Genomic DNA, 16,104 nt, shown 5'->3' with positions numbered 1-16,104 from the left:
ATTCACTATATCCGCTCCCCCCGGACCCAGCATTCGCTATATCCGCTCTCCTCGGACCTCGCATTCACTATATCCGCTCCCCCCAGACCCCGCATTCACTATATCCGCTCTCCCCGGACCCCGCATTCACTATATCCGCTCCCCCCGGACCCCGCATTCACTATATCCGCTCTCCCCGGACCCCGCATTCACTATATCCGCTCTCCCCGGACCCCGCATTCACTATATCCGCTCTCCCCGGACCCCGCATTCACTATATCCGCTCTCCCCGGACCCCGCATTCACTATATCCGCTCTCCCCGGACCCCGCATTCACTATATCCGCTCTCCTCGGACCCCGCATTCACTATATCCGCTCTCCCCGGACCCTGCATTCACTATATCCGCTCTGCCCGGACCCCGCATTCATTAAATCCGCTCCCCCCGGACCCCGCATTCACTATGTCTGCTCTCCCCGGACCCCGCATTCACTATATCCGCTCTCCTCGGACCCCGCATTCACTATGTCTGCTCTCCCTGGACCCCGCATTCACTATATCCGCTCTCCCCGGACCCCGCATTCATTAAATCCGCTCCCCCCGGACCCCGCATTCACTATATCCGCTCTTTTCCAAATACTTGCGACTGCCAAGATTGTCACGTTTATTTGCTGGATAACACTTACAGGGGTCACATCGGAGTTATTAATCTATTTTCTGCAGGGGTCAACTATTACATTATATTGGCAAAAGTATTGGCACCGCCCTCCCAGTCATGTGATTCAGGTGTTCCAATCCCCTCCATATCATGTGATTCAGGTGTTCCAATCCCCTCCATATCATGTGATTCAGGTGTTCCAATCCCCTCCATATCATGTGATTCAGGTGTTCCAATCCCCTCCATATCATGTGATTCAGGTGCTCCAATCCCCTCCCAATCATGTGTTTCAGGTGTTCCAATCCCCTCCATATCATGTGATTCAGGTGTTCCAATCCCCTCCATATCATGTGATTCAGGTGTTTCAATCCCCTCCATGGACACAGGTGTATACAATCAAGCCCCTAGGCATGCAGACTGCTTCTACAAACATTGGTGAAAGAATGGGTCGCTCTCAGGAGCTCAGTGACTCCAAGCGTGGTCCCGTGATAGGTGGCCACCTGTGCAATAAGTCCATCCGTGACATTTCCTGGCTACTAAATATTCCACGCTCAACTGTTAGTGGGATTATAACAAAGTGGAAGCAACTGGGAACAACAGCCACTCAGCCACCAAGTGGTAGGCCACGTCACATGACAGGGCGGGGTCAGCGCAGGCTGAAGCGCACAGTGCGCAGAAGTCGCCAACTGTCTGCAGAGTCAATAGCCAAAGACCTCCAAACTTGGTGTGGCCTTCAGATGAGCCCAACAACAGTGCGTAGAGAGCTTCATGGAATGGGTTTCCATGGCCGAGCAGCTGCATCCAAGCCTTCCATCACCAAGTGCAATGCAAAGCGTCGGATGCCGAGGTGTAAAGCACACCGCCACTGGACTCTAGAGCAGAGGAGATGTGTTTTCTGGAGAGACCAATCACGCTTCTCTGTCTGGCAATCCAATGGACATGTCTGGGTTTGACAGTGGCCAGGAGAACGATACTTGCCTGACTGCATTGTGCCAAGTGTAACGTTTGGTAGGGGGGGGATTATGGTGTGGGGGTGTTTTTCAGGGGTTGGACTTGGCCCCCTAGTTCCAGTGAAGGGAACTCTTAAGGCGACATTTTGGACAATTTCCTGCTCCCAACTTTGTGGAGGAGTTTGGGGATGGCCCCTTCCTGTTCCAACATGACTGCCCACCAGTGCACAAAGCAAGGTCCATAAAGACATGGAGGAGCCAGTTTGGGGTGGAGGAACTTGACTGTCCTGCACAGAGTCCTGACCTCAACCCCATAGAACACCTTTGGGATGAATTAGAGTGGAGACTGTGAGCCAGGCCTCCTCCCCCGACATCAGTGCCTGACCTGACAAATGTGCTTCTGGAAGAATGGTCCAACCTTCCCATAGACACCCTCCTAAACCTTGTGGACGGCCTTCCCAGAAGAGTTGAAGCTGTTATAGCTGCAAAGGGCGGGGCCAACTCAATATTGAACCCTACGGACTAAGACTGGGAGGCCATTAAAGGTCATGTGTGTGGAAAGGGCGGGGCCAACTCAATATTGAACCCTACAGACTAAGACTGGGAGGACATTACAGGTCATGTGCGTGGAATGGGCGGGGCCAACTCAATATTGAACCCTACAGACTAAGACTGGGAGGACATTACAGGTCATGTGTGTGGAAAGGCCGGCGGCCCGATACTTGGGGCAATATCGTGTATTTTGAATAATAATAATAATATTACTGCCATACAGGATTTATATGGCGCCATCAGTTTGCGCAGCACTTTACAATATAAAGGGACAGTTACAATACAATAAAACACAGAAGGGTTCAGAGGGCCCTGCTCATAGGAGCTTACAATCTAATAGGAAGGGGCAAGTGGTACAAAAGGTAATAACTGTGAGGGATCAGCTGATGGAAAACATAAAGTTGAAGTTGTTAGGTAAAGGTGGGATCGGCTTATCTGTAGAGATGAGTTTTGAGGGATCGTCTAAAGGTGGCCAGAGTAGGAAATAGCAAGACAGACTGAGGTAGGGAGTTCCAGAGGATGGGAGAGGCTCTAGAGAAGTCCTGGAGAAGAGCATGGGAGGAGACAAGAGCTTTAGAGAATAATAATAATATAATGTAATAAGGATGAAAATATTGTTCATAGAATAAATGTAATATGTAGAAAGTCAGATGTAGAGTCTATGAAGCATTATATGAATGTAATTACTGGTGACCCCGGGGTAACCCCACCTGTCCTTTCTGTCTCCAGCACCCTGTCCAGCTGCTCTCATGCCGTGGTGGCCCTCCTGTACCCATTCTCATGGCAACACACCTTCATCCCTGTCCTGCCCTCCTCCATGATTGACATCGTCTGCTGCCCAACACCCTTCTTGGTTGGTCTTTTGTCCAGTTCGCTGCCCAAACTAAAGGAGCTGCCTGTGGAAGAGGTAAGTCACGACCCAACTGCATTGAATGTTCAGATAAATACATATTCTCGGTTCCTTCTCACTCCTGGTTATTGTCATTCATGGAGGAGTATAATGTGACAAAGCTTTAGTTGCTACCTGTTGTTTTTTATATTGTGGTGTTTTTTTATTATTCCATGTGCAGTTTCCTAGGATGCTGAGGTGGTCTCAATAGAACAGCCTCGGAGAATGTGTAATGGTTGAACAAGTTCTGGGATGATTCCATTACTAATGAGACAGACTGGTCTCAGAAATGCTGGATTGTCTCATTATTGATGAGACAGACTGGTCTCAGAAATGCTGGATTGTCTCATTATTGATGAGACAGACTGGTCTCAGAAATGCTGGATTGTCTCATTATTGATGAGACAGACTGGTCTCAGGGATGTTGGTCCTATTATTGTTAGGACTGTATTGGATAATTAGCGATGACTTTTGGCCCTTTATAGTTAGAACATTCTTGGAGAAGGTCTCAGGAAGGTTGAGATGATCTTGTTATTGTCAGAACAATTATAGAAAACTTGTAATGGTCTCAGGGATGTTTGGATGGTCTCATTATTGTTAGGTAAGTCTTGGAGAATACATGATGGTCTCATTATTGTTAGGTAAGTCTTGGTAAATACACGATGGTCTCAGGGATATTTGGATGATCTCAAGGATGTCAGGACCATCTCACAGAATGTGTGATGGTCTTAGGGTTGGTGATGGTCTTTATTATTAGAACAGACTTGGTGAATTTTTGATGGTCTCTGGGATTTTGAGATGGTCTTTTTATTATTAGGACAGTCTTGGGTAACGAGTGATGATGTTTGGATGGTCCTGTTTATTTTTAGGACAACCTTGGTGAAGGTCTCAGGAAGGTTGAGTTGATCTTGTTATGGTTAGAACAATTATGGGAAACTTGTGATTGTGTCAGGGATGTTTGGATGGTCTTGTTATTGTTAGGAGAGTCTTGGAGAATACATGATGATCTCATAGATGTTTGAATGGTCTCAGGGATGTTGGGACAATCTTAGAGAATGTGGGATGGTCTTTGGGTGAGTGATGGTCTCAGGGATGTTTGAATGGTTTTGTAAGTGTTGGGGCAGTAATGGAGAATGTGTGATGATCTCAGAGATGTTTGGGTGGTCTTGTTATCTTTGGGGCAGTAAAGGAACATGTGTGATGACCTCAGGGATGTTTGGATGGGTCTTGTTATCTTTTGGGCAGTAATGGAGCATGTGTGATGACCTCAGAGATGTTTGGGTGGTCTTGTTATCTTTGGGGCAGTAAAGGAACATGTGTGATGACCTCAGGGATGTTTGGGTGGTCTTGTTATCTTTGGAGCAGTAAAGGAGCATGTGTGATGGTCTCAGGGATGTTTGGATGGTCTTGTTATCTTTGGGGCAGTAAAGGAGCATGTGTGATGACCTCAGGGATGTTTGGGTGGTCTTGTTATCTTTGGAGCAGTAAAGGAACATGTGTGATGACCTCAGGGATGTTTGGATGACCTCAGGGATGTTTGGGTGGTCTTGTTATCTTTGGGGCAGTAAAGAAACATGTGTGATGACCTCAGGGATGTTTGGATGGTCTTGTTATCTTTGGGGCAGTAATGGAGAATATGAGATGGTCTCAAGAAAGCTGAAATAGTTTTGTTATTGTTAGTGAAGTATTTGAAAGGTGTGATGGTTTCAGGGATGTTTGAATGATTTTGCTGTTGTTGGGGCATTAACGGAGAAGGTGTGATGGTCTCAGGGATGTTTGGAATAGTCTTGTTGTCGTTGGGGCAGTAATGGAGAATGTGCGATGGTCTAAAGGAAGCTGGGATGCTCTTGTTTATTGTTAGGACAATCTTGGAGAAGGTCTCAGGAAGTTTGAGATGATCTTGTTATGGTTGGAACAATTCTGGTAAACTTGTAGATTGATGGCCTTGTTATTGTTAGGTAAGTCTTGGAGAATACATGATGATCTCATGGATGTTTGGATGGTCTCAGGAATGTTGGGACAATCTTGGAGAATGTGGAATGGTCAGATGTTCTCTTTTTTATTAGAACAGACATGGTGAGTTTTTGATGGTCTCTGGGATTTTCAGATGCTCTTTTTATTATTGGGACAATCTTGGGGTAATAAGTGATGATGTTTGCATGGTTTTGTTTATTGTTGGGACAGTCTTGGAGAAGGTCTCCAAGATTGCTAGGAAGGTTGAGATGATGCTTGTTATGGTTAGAACAAATATGGGAAACGTGTGATTGTCTCAGGGATATTTGGATGGTCTCGTTATTGTTAGGTACGTCTTGGAGAATATGTGATGATCTCATGGATGTTTGAATGGTCTCAGGTATGTTGGGACAATCTTAGAGAATGTGGGATGGTCTTGGGGTGGGTGATGGTCTCAGGGATATTTGGATGGTCTTGTTATTGTTAGTGAAGTATTTGAAAGGTGTGATGGTCTCAGGGATGTTTGAATGGTCTTGTTGTTGAGGCAGTAATAGAGAAGGTATAATGGTCTCAGGGATGTTGGAATGGTCTTGTTGTTTGAGCAGTCATAGAGAAGGTATGATGTTCTTCTGGATGTTTGGATGGTCTTGTTATCATTGGAGCGGTAATGAAGAATGTGTGATGGTCTCAAGAAGGCTGGGATGGTATCGTTTACTGTTATGACAATGTTGGAGAAGGTCTCAGGAAAGTTGAGATGATCTTGTTATGGTTGGAACAATGATGGGAATCTTTGATTGTCTCAGAGTTGTTTGGATTGTCTTGTTATTGTAAGTCTTGAAGAATACATGATAATCTCAAGGATGTTTGGATGGCCTCAGGGATGTTGGGACAATCTTAGAGAATGTGGGATGGGCCTGGGGATGGTCATATGATCTCTTTATTATCAGAATGGTCTTGATAGTATTGGGGCAGTAATGGAGAAGGTGTGATGGTCTCAGAGATGATTGTATGGTCTTGTTAGTGTTGAGGCAGTGATGGAGAAGTTGTGATGGTCTCAGAGATGATTGTATGGTCTTGTTAGTGTTGGGGCAGTAATGGGGAAGGTATGATGGTCTCAGAGATGATTGTATGGTCTTCTTAGTGTTGTAATGGAGAAGGTGTGATGGTCTCAGAGATGATTGTATGGTCTTCTTAGTGTTGTAATGGAGAAGGTGTGATGGTCTCAGAGATGATTGTATGGTCCTTCTTAGTGTTGTAATGGAGATGGTGTGATGGTCTCAGAGATGACTGTATGGTCTTCTTAGTGTTGTAATGGAGAAGGTGTGATGGTCTCAGAGATGATTGTATGGTCTTCTTAGTGTTGTAATGGAGAAGGTGTGTTGGTCTTGTTAGTGTTGGGGCAGTCATGGAGGTGTGATGGTCTCAGAGATGACTGTATGGTCTTTTTAGTGTTGTAATGGAGATGGTGTGATGGTCTCAGAGATGGTTGTATGGTCTTGATAGTATTGGGGCAGTCATGAAGGTGTGATGGTCTCAGAGATGATTGTATGGCCTTGTTAGTGTTGGGGCAGTAATGGAGAAGGTATGATGGTCTCAGAGATGATTGTATGGTGTTGTTAGTGTTGTAATGGAGAAGGTGTGATGGTCTCAGAGATGGTTGTATGGTCTTGTTAGTGTTGGGGCAGTCATGGAGGTGTGATGGTCTCAGAGATGACTGTATGGTCTTTTTAGTGTTGTAATGGAGATGGTGTGATGGTCTCAGAGATGGTTGTATGGTCTTGATAGTATTGGGGCAGTCATGGAGGTGTGATGGTCTCAGAGATGATTGTATGGTCTTCTTAGTGTTGTAAAGGAGAAGGTGTGTTGGTCTTGTTAGTGTTGGGGCAGTCATGGAGGTGTGATGGTCTCAGAGATGATTGTATGGTCTTCTTAGTGTTGTAAAGGAGAAGGTGTGTTGGTCTTGTTAGTGTTGGGGCAGTCATGGAGGTGTGATGGTCTCAGAGATGATTGTATGGTCTTCTTAGTGTTGTAATGGAGAAGGTGTGATGGTCTCCGAGATGATTGTATGGTCTTCTTAGTGTTGTAATGGAGATGGTGTGATGGTCTCAGAGATGGTTGTATGGTCTTTTTAGTGTTGTAATGGAGATGGTGTGATGGTCTCAGAGATGATTGTATGGTCTTGATAGTATTGGGGCAGTCATGGAGGTGTGATGGTCTCAGAGATGGTTGTATGGTCTTGATAGTATTGGGGCAGTCATGGAGGTGTGATGGTCTCAGAGATGATTGTATGGTCTTCTTAGTGTTGTAAAGGAGAAGGTGTGTTGGTCTTGTTAGTGTTGGGGCAGTCATGGAGGTGTGATGATCTTCTTTTGGTCAATCTTTTATAAAGGTATCGGGGATACTGGGGTAGCCTTGAAGATCGCCCATCTATAGTGACCACAATACATTTATTTTTCATTGTTTTTCGGTTTAAGATGAATGTTTGGATGGTTTCTCTACGTTGAGAAGGTGGTTTCTGTTTTTTTGTTTTTGACTAGAATTCAACACATTCTGATCAATAAATTCCATCAATGACTTTGATAGTTGAAAAGATCCAATTGGAAATAAAACATGATTCGATTTACTACATTAGAGGCTCATCAAAAACAATCTTGAATATTCTAACTTGCCCGATTTTTTTTTTTTTTTCTTTTTTTGATTTGACCTTAATATCATTCGTAAAATTCCCAGAAACACTTTAATGGGACTGACATGTATGGCCTCCTGTAGATTGTTGGCTGTGCCGATGGACAATGAACACGTCTCTTGTCTCCCTCTAGGCGCTGATGGTGAATCTTGGCTCCGATCGGTTTATTAGACAGGTAAGTGTAAGATCCTCCATACAGAACATCACTTCTCACAAAAACTGAAAGCTCCAACATACATTTATCTGTCTTAGGCTGGCCATACACTATACAATTTTCTGTCCAATTTCTTTTAGATTTACCTTCAACTATGTAGTGCAAGGGCCCGCCTGATTGGATACAATTGAAAGTGTTGTTTAGGTGTGACCTCATGTTATATGCTTTTTGATAAATCTGAAGCAAAATTCTCAAGAAAGCCAAAAGCTGGAGAGATGATTGTATACACCTGTGTCCATGGAGGGGATTGGAACACCTGGATCACATGATATGGAGGAGATTGAAACACCTGGATCACATGATATGGAGGGGATTGAAACACCTGGATCACATGATATGGAGGGCGGGGCCAATACTTTGGGCAATATAGTGTATGTTTTGGGTTTAGATCCACTTGAAGTATCATTAGTAAACCTTTCTATCCCAGTCCAGTCACTGAGCTCCATCCTTGTCTCCTGATTGGCAGATGGATGACGAGGACGCTCTGTTACCCCGGAAGCTGCAGGCGGCTCTGGAACAGGCGCTGGAGAGGAAGAGCGAGCTGATTGGTCAGGACTCAGACAGCGATACCGATGAAGGTGAGAGGTCCCTGACGGCCTATGTGTGCGATATTCACCGTCCTGGATGTGACGTCTTCTGGAAGACAATCCCGTATTAATGTGTGGACTCTTCTCCGTCCTTCATCTTGTATTCTGTTTCATTTTCTTGGTCCGTCATCTCAGTCCCGCCCCCTTCTCTCTCCCTCTTCTTTGATTGGGTTATATAAGTCACTCCGCCTCTTTCTCTAATATTCCCCTCCTCCAGGTTTCCAGTTGGGTTTTAATGGATTTCCTTCCCCCGTTTTTTTCTGTTGTGACTCCTCCCCCCATTTCTTCCTTTCTTTGTCCCCCCCCGTGCCGGGACAAGGTCACCTAGAGCCCAGGGCGAACATTCCAAACTACACCCCCCCCCAAAGGTGTATGAGTATTATGTATCAGCAAATTCCCCCCCCCCAAATAAAAAATGAGCACTAATCTACATGCTTGCCCCTTAAGTGTAAATTCCCCCCCTCCCGAGATCAATCTGCCCCCTGGATGAAATCCTCCCTCCCAGCACAAATCCCCTCTGTCTGCAAATCCCTCCCAAAAAAAATCACTCCTCTGAGCATTCTCTACCCCTCAAATTTCCCCTATCAATACACCCCCTCCCCCCAAAACCAATACACACCCTCCCCCACTCCAAATCCCCCCCTCCCCCCAAAACCAATACACACCCTCCCCCACTCCGAATCCCCCCTCCCCCCAAAAGCAATACACACCCTCCCCCACTCCAAATCCCCCCTTCCCCCAAAACCAATACCCATACTCCCCCACTCCAAATACCCCCCCCCCCCAAAAAAAAAATTTCTCCTCCTAGCATAAGTCCTCTTTCCCATCCATCCGCTCAACACAAAACCCTCCAAATCACAACTCTGGGAAGAATCTTTAGCCCTCCCATCCCCCCTGCCAGCTCAAATCCTGTCTCTCCGCAAATCCCCCCAGCACAAATCAATCCCCCCCCCCAAACAAATCACTCCTCCGAGCATAAATCCTCTACCCCTCAAATCCCCTGTCCCAGCACAAACTCCCCCTCCTCGCACAAATCCTCCCCCCCCAAAAAAAAATATTTCCACCCCTAGCACAAATCCCCCCTCTACCATATCCCCCCCCCCCCCAAATCACAATTCCTAGCACCCTCCTAAATTCCCCCTCCTAGACCATACCCCCTGCTGCCCTTCAAATTTCCCCTCACAGCACAAATCCCCCCACCCCAGTCTCCTCGAGGCGCCTCAAACCCACATGATACCACAGTGCCAGGGGCAGCCACCCCCCAACCTCCCCCCCCCCCCCCCGCCCCTTGTCCCCAGCCGTGCTCTCACCCTCCTTCCCTTTCTTTTCTCTCTGGTTGGGTTCGAACAGTCTCTTTGCCTCTGTGGTCTCTCTTTTCTTTCTCTCTCCTTTCTTTTGTCTCTGGGTGGGTAGAACAGTCCATCTGTAACAATCTCTTCTTTCTGTCCTTTCCTCCTCTGCCTCCAGCTGGCCTCTCTTCCTCTGATTCTTCCTTCCGCTCCCTTCCTCCGTATCCCTCCAGTCTCTTCTTGGGTTCTAACAGTCTCTCTGCCTCTGTCTCTTCCTACCTCCCTATCTCTGGTTGTGTTCTGCATCAGTCGCTCTGCCACTCTATCTTCTTTTCACCATCTCTCTTGCCCTCTTTTGCTTTCCCCTATCAATCCTTTGTTGTGTTCTAACAGTCTCTCTGCCTATGACTTTTCCTTCCTCTGTCTCTCTTCTGTTGGGTTCTAACAGCCTCCCTGCCTCTTCTCTTTTTGGGTTCTAACAGTCTCTCTCATCCACTTTTCCTTCCTCTGTCTCTCTTCTGTTGGGTTCTAACAGTCTCTCTGCCTCTGTCTCTTCCTACCTCCCTATCTCTGGTTGCGTTCTGCCCCAGTCGCTCTGCCACTCTTTTTATCTCTGGTTGGGTTCTAACAGTCTCTCCATCTCTCTTTCCTTCTCCCCCCCCCTTTCTTTGTCTCTGGATTTGTATCTAACAGTCTCTCTGCCCCCATCTCCTCCTTTTTTCCTTCTCTGTTTGTCTTCTGCCTCCGGCTGCTCTCTAACCGTCTCTGTTTCCCGCTCTCCCATAGAGTGTAACACACTGAACGGTCTGGTCTCCGAGGTCTTCATCCGATTCTTCGTGGAAACGATCGGCCATTACTCCCTGTTCCTGGCACAGAACGAGCGGGGGGAGCGAGTCTTCCAGAGGGAGGCTTTCCGCAAGTCCGTCGCCTCCAAAAGTATCCGCCGCTTCCTGGAGGTGTTCATGGAATCTCAGATGTTCGCCGGCTTCATCCAGGACCGCGAGCTGCGGAAATGCCGGGCAAAAGGTGGGCGGGATTTCTGAGCGGCCGTTACTGGGCGCCGGCCCTTTAATTTGAATTTTCTCTCAATGGATGAGACCCGTGACACCCGTTTTTTTTTTTTCTCGGCAGGACTGTTCGAGCAGAGGGTGGAGCAATATCTGGAGGAGCTTCCGGAACACGAGCAGAGCGGAGTGAACAAGTTCTGGAGAGGTCTGGGTGAGTGCGCCGGGGTTTAGGCGACAGTCTCTGTGTGTCCTGCGCTGACCCCATCCCTTCACCTGCATCATCTGGATGCTCTAGAGCAGGGGTAGGCAACCTGAGAGCCGCAGGACTACAAGTTCCATCATGCCTCTGCAAGTCATAGCTGGAACTGTCAGTTTGTGATCTTTGCAATGCCTCATGGGAAATGTAGTTCCACAATAGTAGAGAGCCGCAGGTTGCCTTCCCCTGGTCTAGAGAATCAGAAATCCCAAAGAGGCGAAGATCAGACAGTCTACCCCAATCCTGCTGCTCGCGTCTTACACTCTCCGATTGTCTTCCATACTCTCGGAATGGGGCGACGGTAAAGATTCATAACTTGAACTGGGAAAATACTGCAGAACAACCACTAGATGGAGCTGAAGATCATAAGAGATCTTAGTAGGAAAATGCAAGGTAACAATTTCTGAGAACGCTGGAGGGAATGAGCAGATAGATGGGGATCCCGGAGTAGCAATGGTTCCATTTATCTTCTAATTCCCTCCAGCATTCTCTACAATTGTTACATTGTATCCCTCCTTCCTGAGATGTATTTATTTCCTCTGCTCTTTTATTCCTTAGCTCCATCTAGTGGCCATAATGTTACAATTGTTACATAGTATCTCTTCTAACTAAGATGTATTTCCTATGGTCCTCGGCTCCATCTGGTGGCTATACTGCAGTACTTTCCTAATTCGCTGTATGTTCATTTTTAAATAACCTACCTAACTGTTGGCCATAATTGAAGAACATTTCGGGGACGAAGTGTGAGACACCAGCAGGGAGACGAGGACTGAGAATGAGACACCAGCAGGGAGACGAGGACTGAGAATGAGACACGAGCGGGGAGACGAGGACTGAGAACGAGACACCAGCAGGGAGAGGAGGACTGAGAATAAGACACGGGCGGGGAGAGGAGGACTGAGAACGAGACACGAGCGGGGAGACGAGGACTGAGAACGAGACACGAGCGGGGAGACGAGGACTGAGAACGAGACACGAGCAGGGAGACGAGGACTGAGAATGAGACACGAGCAGGGAGACGAGGACTGAGAATGAGACAAGAGCAGGGAGACGAGGACTGAGAATGAGACACGGGCGGGGAGACGAGGACTGAGAACGAGACACGGGCGGGGAGACGAGGACTGAGAACGAGACACGGGCGGGGAGACGAGGACTGAGAACGAGACACGGGCGGGGAGACGAGGACTGAGAACGAGACACGGGCGGGGAGACGAGGACTGAGAACGAGACACGGGCGGGGAGACGAGGACTGAGAACGAGACACGGGCGGGGAGACGAGGACTGAGAACGAGACACGGGCGGGGAGACGAGGACTGAGAATGAGACACGGGCGGGGAGACGAGGACTGAGAACGAGACACGGGCAGGGAGACGAGGACTGAGAATGAGACACAAGCAGGGAGACGAGGACTGAGAATGAGACACGGGCGGGGAGACGAGGACTGTGAACGAGACACGAGCGGGGAGACGAGGACTGTGAACGAGACACGAGCGGGGAGACGAGGACTGTGAACGAGACACGAGCGGGGAGACGAGGACTGAGAACGAGACACGAGAGGGGAGGACTGAGAACGAGACACGGGAGGGGAGGACTGAGAATGAGACACGGGCGGGGAGAGGAGGACTGAGAATGAGACACAGGCGGGGAGACGAGGACTGAGAATGAGACACAAGCGGGGAGACGAGGACTGAGAATGAGGTGCGAGCGGGGAGACGAGGACTGAGAATGAGACACGGGCGGGGAGACGAGGACTGAGAATGAGACACGAGCGGGGAGGCGAGGACTGAGAACGAGACACGAGCGGGGAGACGAGGACTGAGAACGAGACACGGGCGGGGAGACGAGGGCTGAGAACGAGACACGGGAGGGGAGACGAGGACTGAGAACGAGACAGGGGAGAGGAGACGAGGACTGAGAACGAGACACGAGCGGGGAGACGAGGGCTGAGAACGAGACACGAGCGGGGAGACGAGGGCTGAGAACGAGACAGGGGCGGGGAGACGAGGACTGAGAACGAGACACGAGCGGGGAGACGAGGACTGAGAACGAGACACGAGCGGGGAGACGAGGACTGAGAACGAGACAGGGGAGGGGAGGACTGAGAATGAGACACGAGCGGGGAGACGAGGACTGAGAACGAGACAGGGGCGGGGAGACGAGGACTGAGAACGAGACACGGGCGGGGAGACGAGGACTGAGAACGAGACACGGGCGGGGAGACGAGGACTGAGAACGAAACGGGCGGGGAGACGAGGACTGAGAACGAGACACGGGCGGGGAGACGAGGACTGAGAACGAGACACGGGCGGGGAGACGAGGACTGAGAACGAGACACGGGCGGGGAGACGAGGACTGAGAACGAGACACGGGCGGGGAGACGAGGACTGAGAATGAGACACGGGCGGGGAGACGAGGGCTGAGAATGAGACGAGGACTGAGAGCGAGACATGAGGACTGAGAGCGAGACATGAGGACTGAGAGCGAGACATGAGGACTGAGAGCGAGACATGAGGACTGAGAGCGAGACATGAGGACTGAGAGCGAGACATGAGGACTGAGAGCGAGACATGAGGACTGAGAGCGAGACATGAGGACTGAGAGCGAGACATGAGGACTGAGAGCGAGACATGAGGACTGAGAGCGAGACATGAGGACTGAGAGCGAGACACGGGCGGGGAGACGAGGACTGAGAACGAGACACGGGCGGGGAGACGAGGACTGAGAACGAGACACGGGCGGGGAGACGAGGACTGAGAACGAGACACGAGCGGGGAGACGAGGACTGAGAACGAGACACGAGCGGGGAGACGAGGACTGAGAACGAGACACGAGCGGGGAGACGAGGACTGAGAACGAGACACGAGCGGGGAGACGAGGACTGAGAACGAGACATAAGGACTGAGAACGAGACACGAGCGGGGAGGCGAGGACTGAGAACGAGACACGAGCGGGGAGACGAGGACTGAGAACGAGACACGAGCGGGGAGACGAGGACTGAGAACGAGACACGAGCGGGGAGACGAGGACTGAGAACGAGACACGAGCGGGGAGACGAGGACTGAGAACGAGACACGAGCGGGGAGACGAGGACTGAGAACGAGACACGAGCGGGGAGACGAGGACTGAGAACGAGACACGAGCGGGGAGACGAGGACTGAGAACGAGACATAAGGACTGAGAACGAGACACGAACGGGGAGGCGAGGACTGAGAACGAGGTACGGGCGGGGAGACGAGGACTGAGAAAGAGGTACGGGCGGGGGAGACGAGGACTGAGAGCGAGACATGAGGACTGAGAGCGAGACATGAGGACTGAGAGCGAGACATGAGGACTGAGAGCGAGACATGAGGACTGAGAGCGAGACATGAGGACTGAGAGCGAGACATGAGGACTGAGAGCGAGACATGAGGACTGAGAGCGAGACATGAGGACTGAGAGCGAGACATGAGGACTGAGAGCGAGACATGAGGACTGAGAGCGAGACATGAGGACTGAGAGCGAGACATGAGGACTGAGAGCGAGACATGAGGACTGAGAGCGAGACATGAGGACTGAGAGCGAGACATGAGGACTGAGAATGAGACACGGGCGGGGAGACTGAGAACGAGACACGGGCGGGGAGACGAGGACTGAGAACGAGACACGGGCGGGGAGACGAGGACTGAGAACGAGACACGAGTGGATCAGGAAAATACCACATTATGGCCACTAGATGGAGTGAAGGCATAAAAGAGCAGAGGAGATAAATACATCTCAGGAAGGAGAGATACAATGTAACAATTGTAGAGAACGCTGGAGGGAATGAGCAGATAGATGGGGATCCCGGAGTAGCAATGGTTCCATTTATCTGCTCATTCCCTCCAGCGTTCTCTACAATTGTTACATTGTATCTCTCCTTCCTGAGATGTATTTATCTCCTCTGCTCTTTTATTCCCGATCTCCGATACCTCACACTAACCGTATACAGTATATACCATCCATGTATTTCGGTTTAGTCCCACCCCTCCCTCCGCCCCCTGACCGAACCCCCCACCTTGGACAATCGGACACCCTCCAACAGCCCCAGCCTGTGTCATCCTCTATCCAGCTGCCTCTTGTGGATCTTCTGCTTTGCAGTCACCAACTGCCACTGTCCCTTCTGGTGGGGGGGGGGAGCGGTGCCGCGCCCCTGGAAAATACCGCCATAGGCAGACGCCTCGCGGCGCACACACCCCGGCTTTGCACCTTCCGATTTTCTCTCCATCACACTGACTGTCTGAATCTCTTACAGGGAACAAGATGAAATTCCTCCACAAGAAGAACTGATTGGTCGCCCGCCGTCTCTCCGCCATTATTTATAACCTGCGTTCCCCTCCGAGCCCCTCCCCCTCCTCAGAGGGCGGATCTCACAGACGGGATATGACGCTCGGAGGGACACCAGACTCTTATTGGGAATCACCACTTATATATATATTTGTAAATATTCTGCTGTTTTTGCGTTTTTTTTTTTTTTAAATTGTAATTTTTTTTTTTTAATGATGCGGCGAATCTGTGGTAAATGCGCATTTTCAGAAAAGCGGACAATTGTGTTGCGTGAATCGATGTGTCGGTGAAGACACGGTGTATGGATACTGTACAAATGGCGAGGACGCGGCCTCCGTGCGGTTTCACGACTTTTGCGGTCAGTGAGCCGTCTGCACTACGATTGCTCTGATGAAGATGAGGATGAGGATGGTGTCGGCCCTCCGTGTCGCAGAGATTTAGGTACAGCCGATTGTAGCGTGCGTGTGTCTAATAAACGCTGTAAAACGACCCGCCTGTCTGTGTATTGTGTGATTGTCTCTGTCTCTCTGGAAAATAATGGCCGTGTCACACTGTCATGGTCCCTGTGTTGCTCCCAGGTGCTCTGTACACAGCCTATAGCCACACACAGCCCGGATCAGGAGCGAGCCCACATGTGTGCCCCCATAGGAAGCAGCAGTTTAGGTGAATGGAAAGGAGGAGGAGCCAAGAGCGCCGGCAGGGGAACCCAAAAGAGGAGGAGCCAAGAGCGCCGGCAGGGGAACCCAAAAGAGGAGGAGCCGAGAGCGCCGGCAGGGGCTCCCA

At 49.7% G+C, this 16,104-nt stretch overlaps 1 protein-coding gene across 1 annotated transcript; it reads left to right on the top strand.

The window, feature by feature from the left end:
- The first annotated feature begins 2,358 nt into the window (after positions 1 to 2,358).
- LOC149444097 (DENN domain-containing protein 2B-like) lies at positions 2,359 to 15,810 on the top strand. Its single transcript, XM_089654940.1, has 6 exons — positions 2,359 to 3,045; positions 7,800 to 7,841; positions 8,347 to 8,458; positions 10,543 to 10,782; positions 10,888 to 10,974; positions 15,290 to 15,810. The coding sequence occupies exons 1-6, from the start codon at positions 2,800 to 2,802 to the stop codon at positions 15,322 to 15,324; spliced, it is 762 nt and encodes a 253-aa protein (XP_089511066.1). The 5' UTR covers positions 2,359 to 2,799; the 3' UTR covers positions 15,325 to 15,810.
- The last annotated feature ends 294 nt before the right edge of the window (positions 15,811 to 16,104 follow it).

Source organism: Staurois parvus, unplaced genomic scaffold (assembly GCF_062004578.1).
Source record: "Staurois parvus isolate SC_StPar_1 unplaced genomic scaffold, SC_StPar_1.0 ptg000815l, whole genome shotgun sequence".
Classification (NCBI taxonomy): domain Eukaryota; kingdom Metazoa; phylum Chordata; class Amphibia; order Anura; family Ranidae; genus Staurois; species Staurois parvus.
Note: the sequence above shows the minus strand (reverse complement) of the source record. Positions and strands in the feature narration are given on the sequence as shown.

What these genes read in the sequence shown, in the direction of transcription:
- LOC149444097 (XM_089654940.1), top strand. Translation starts at nt 2,800, where the DNA reads ATGAAGCATTATATGAATGTAATTACTGGTGACCCCGGGGTAACCCCA. An exon ending in AGGAGCTGCCTGTGGAAGAG is followed by an intron (nt 3,046 to 7,799) that starts GTAAGTCACGAC and finishes GTCTCCCTCTAG; the next exon opens with GCGCTGATGGTGAATCTTGG. An exon ending in CCGATCGGTTTATTAGACAG is followed by an intron (nt 7,842 to 8,346) that starts GTAAGTGTAAGA and finishes CCTGATTGGCAG; the next exon opens with ATGGATGACGAGGACGCTCT.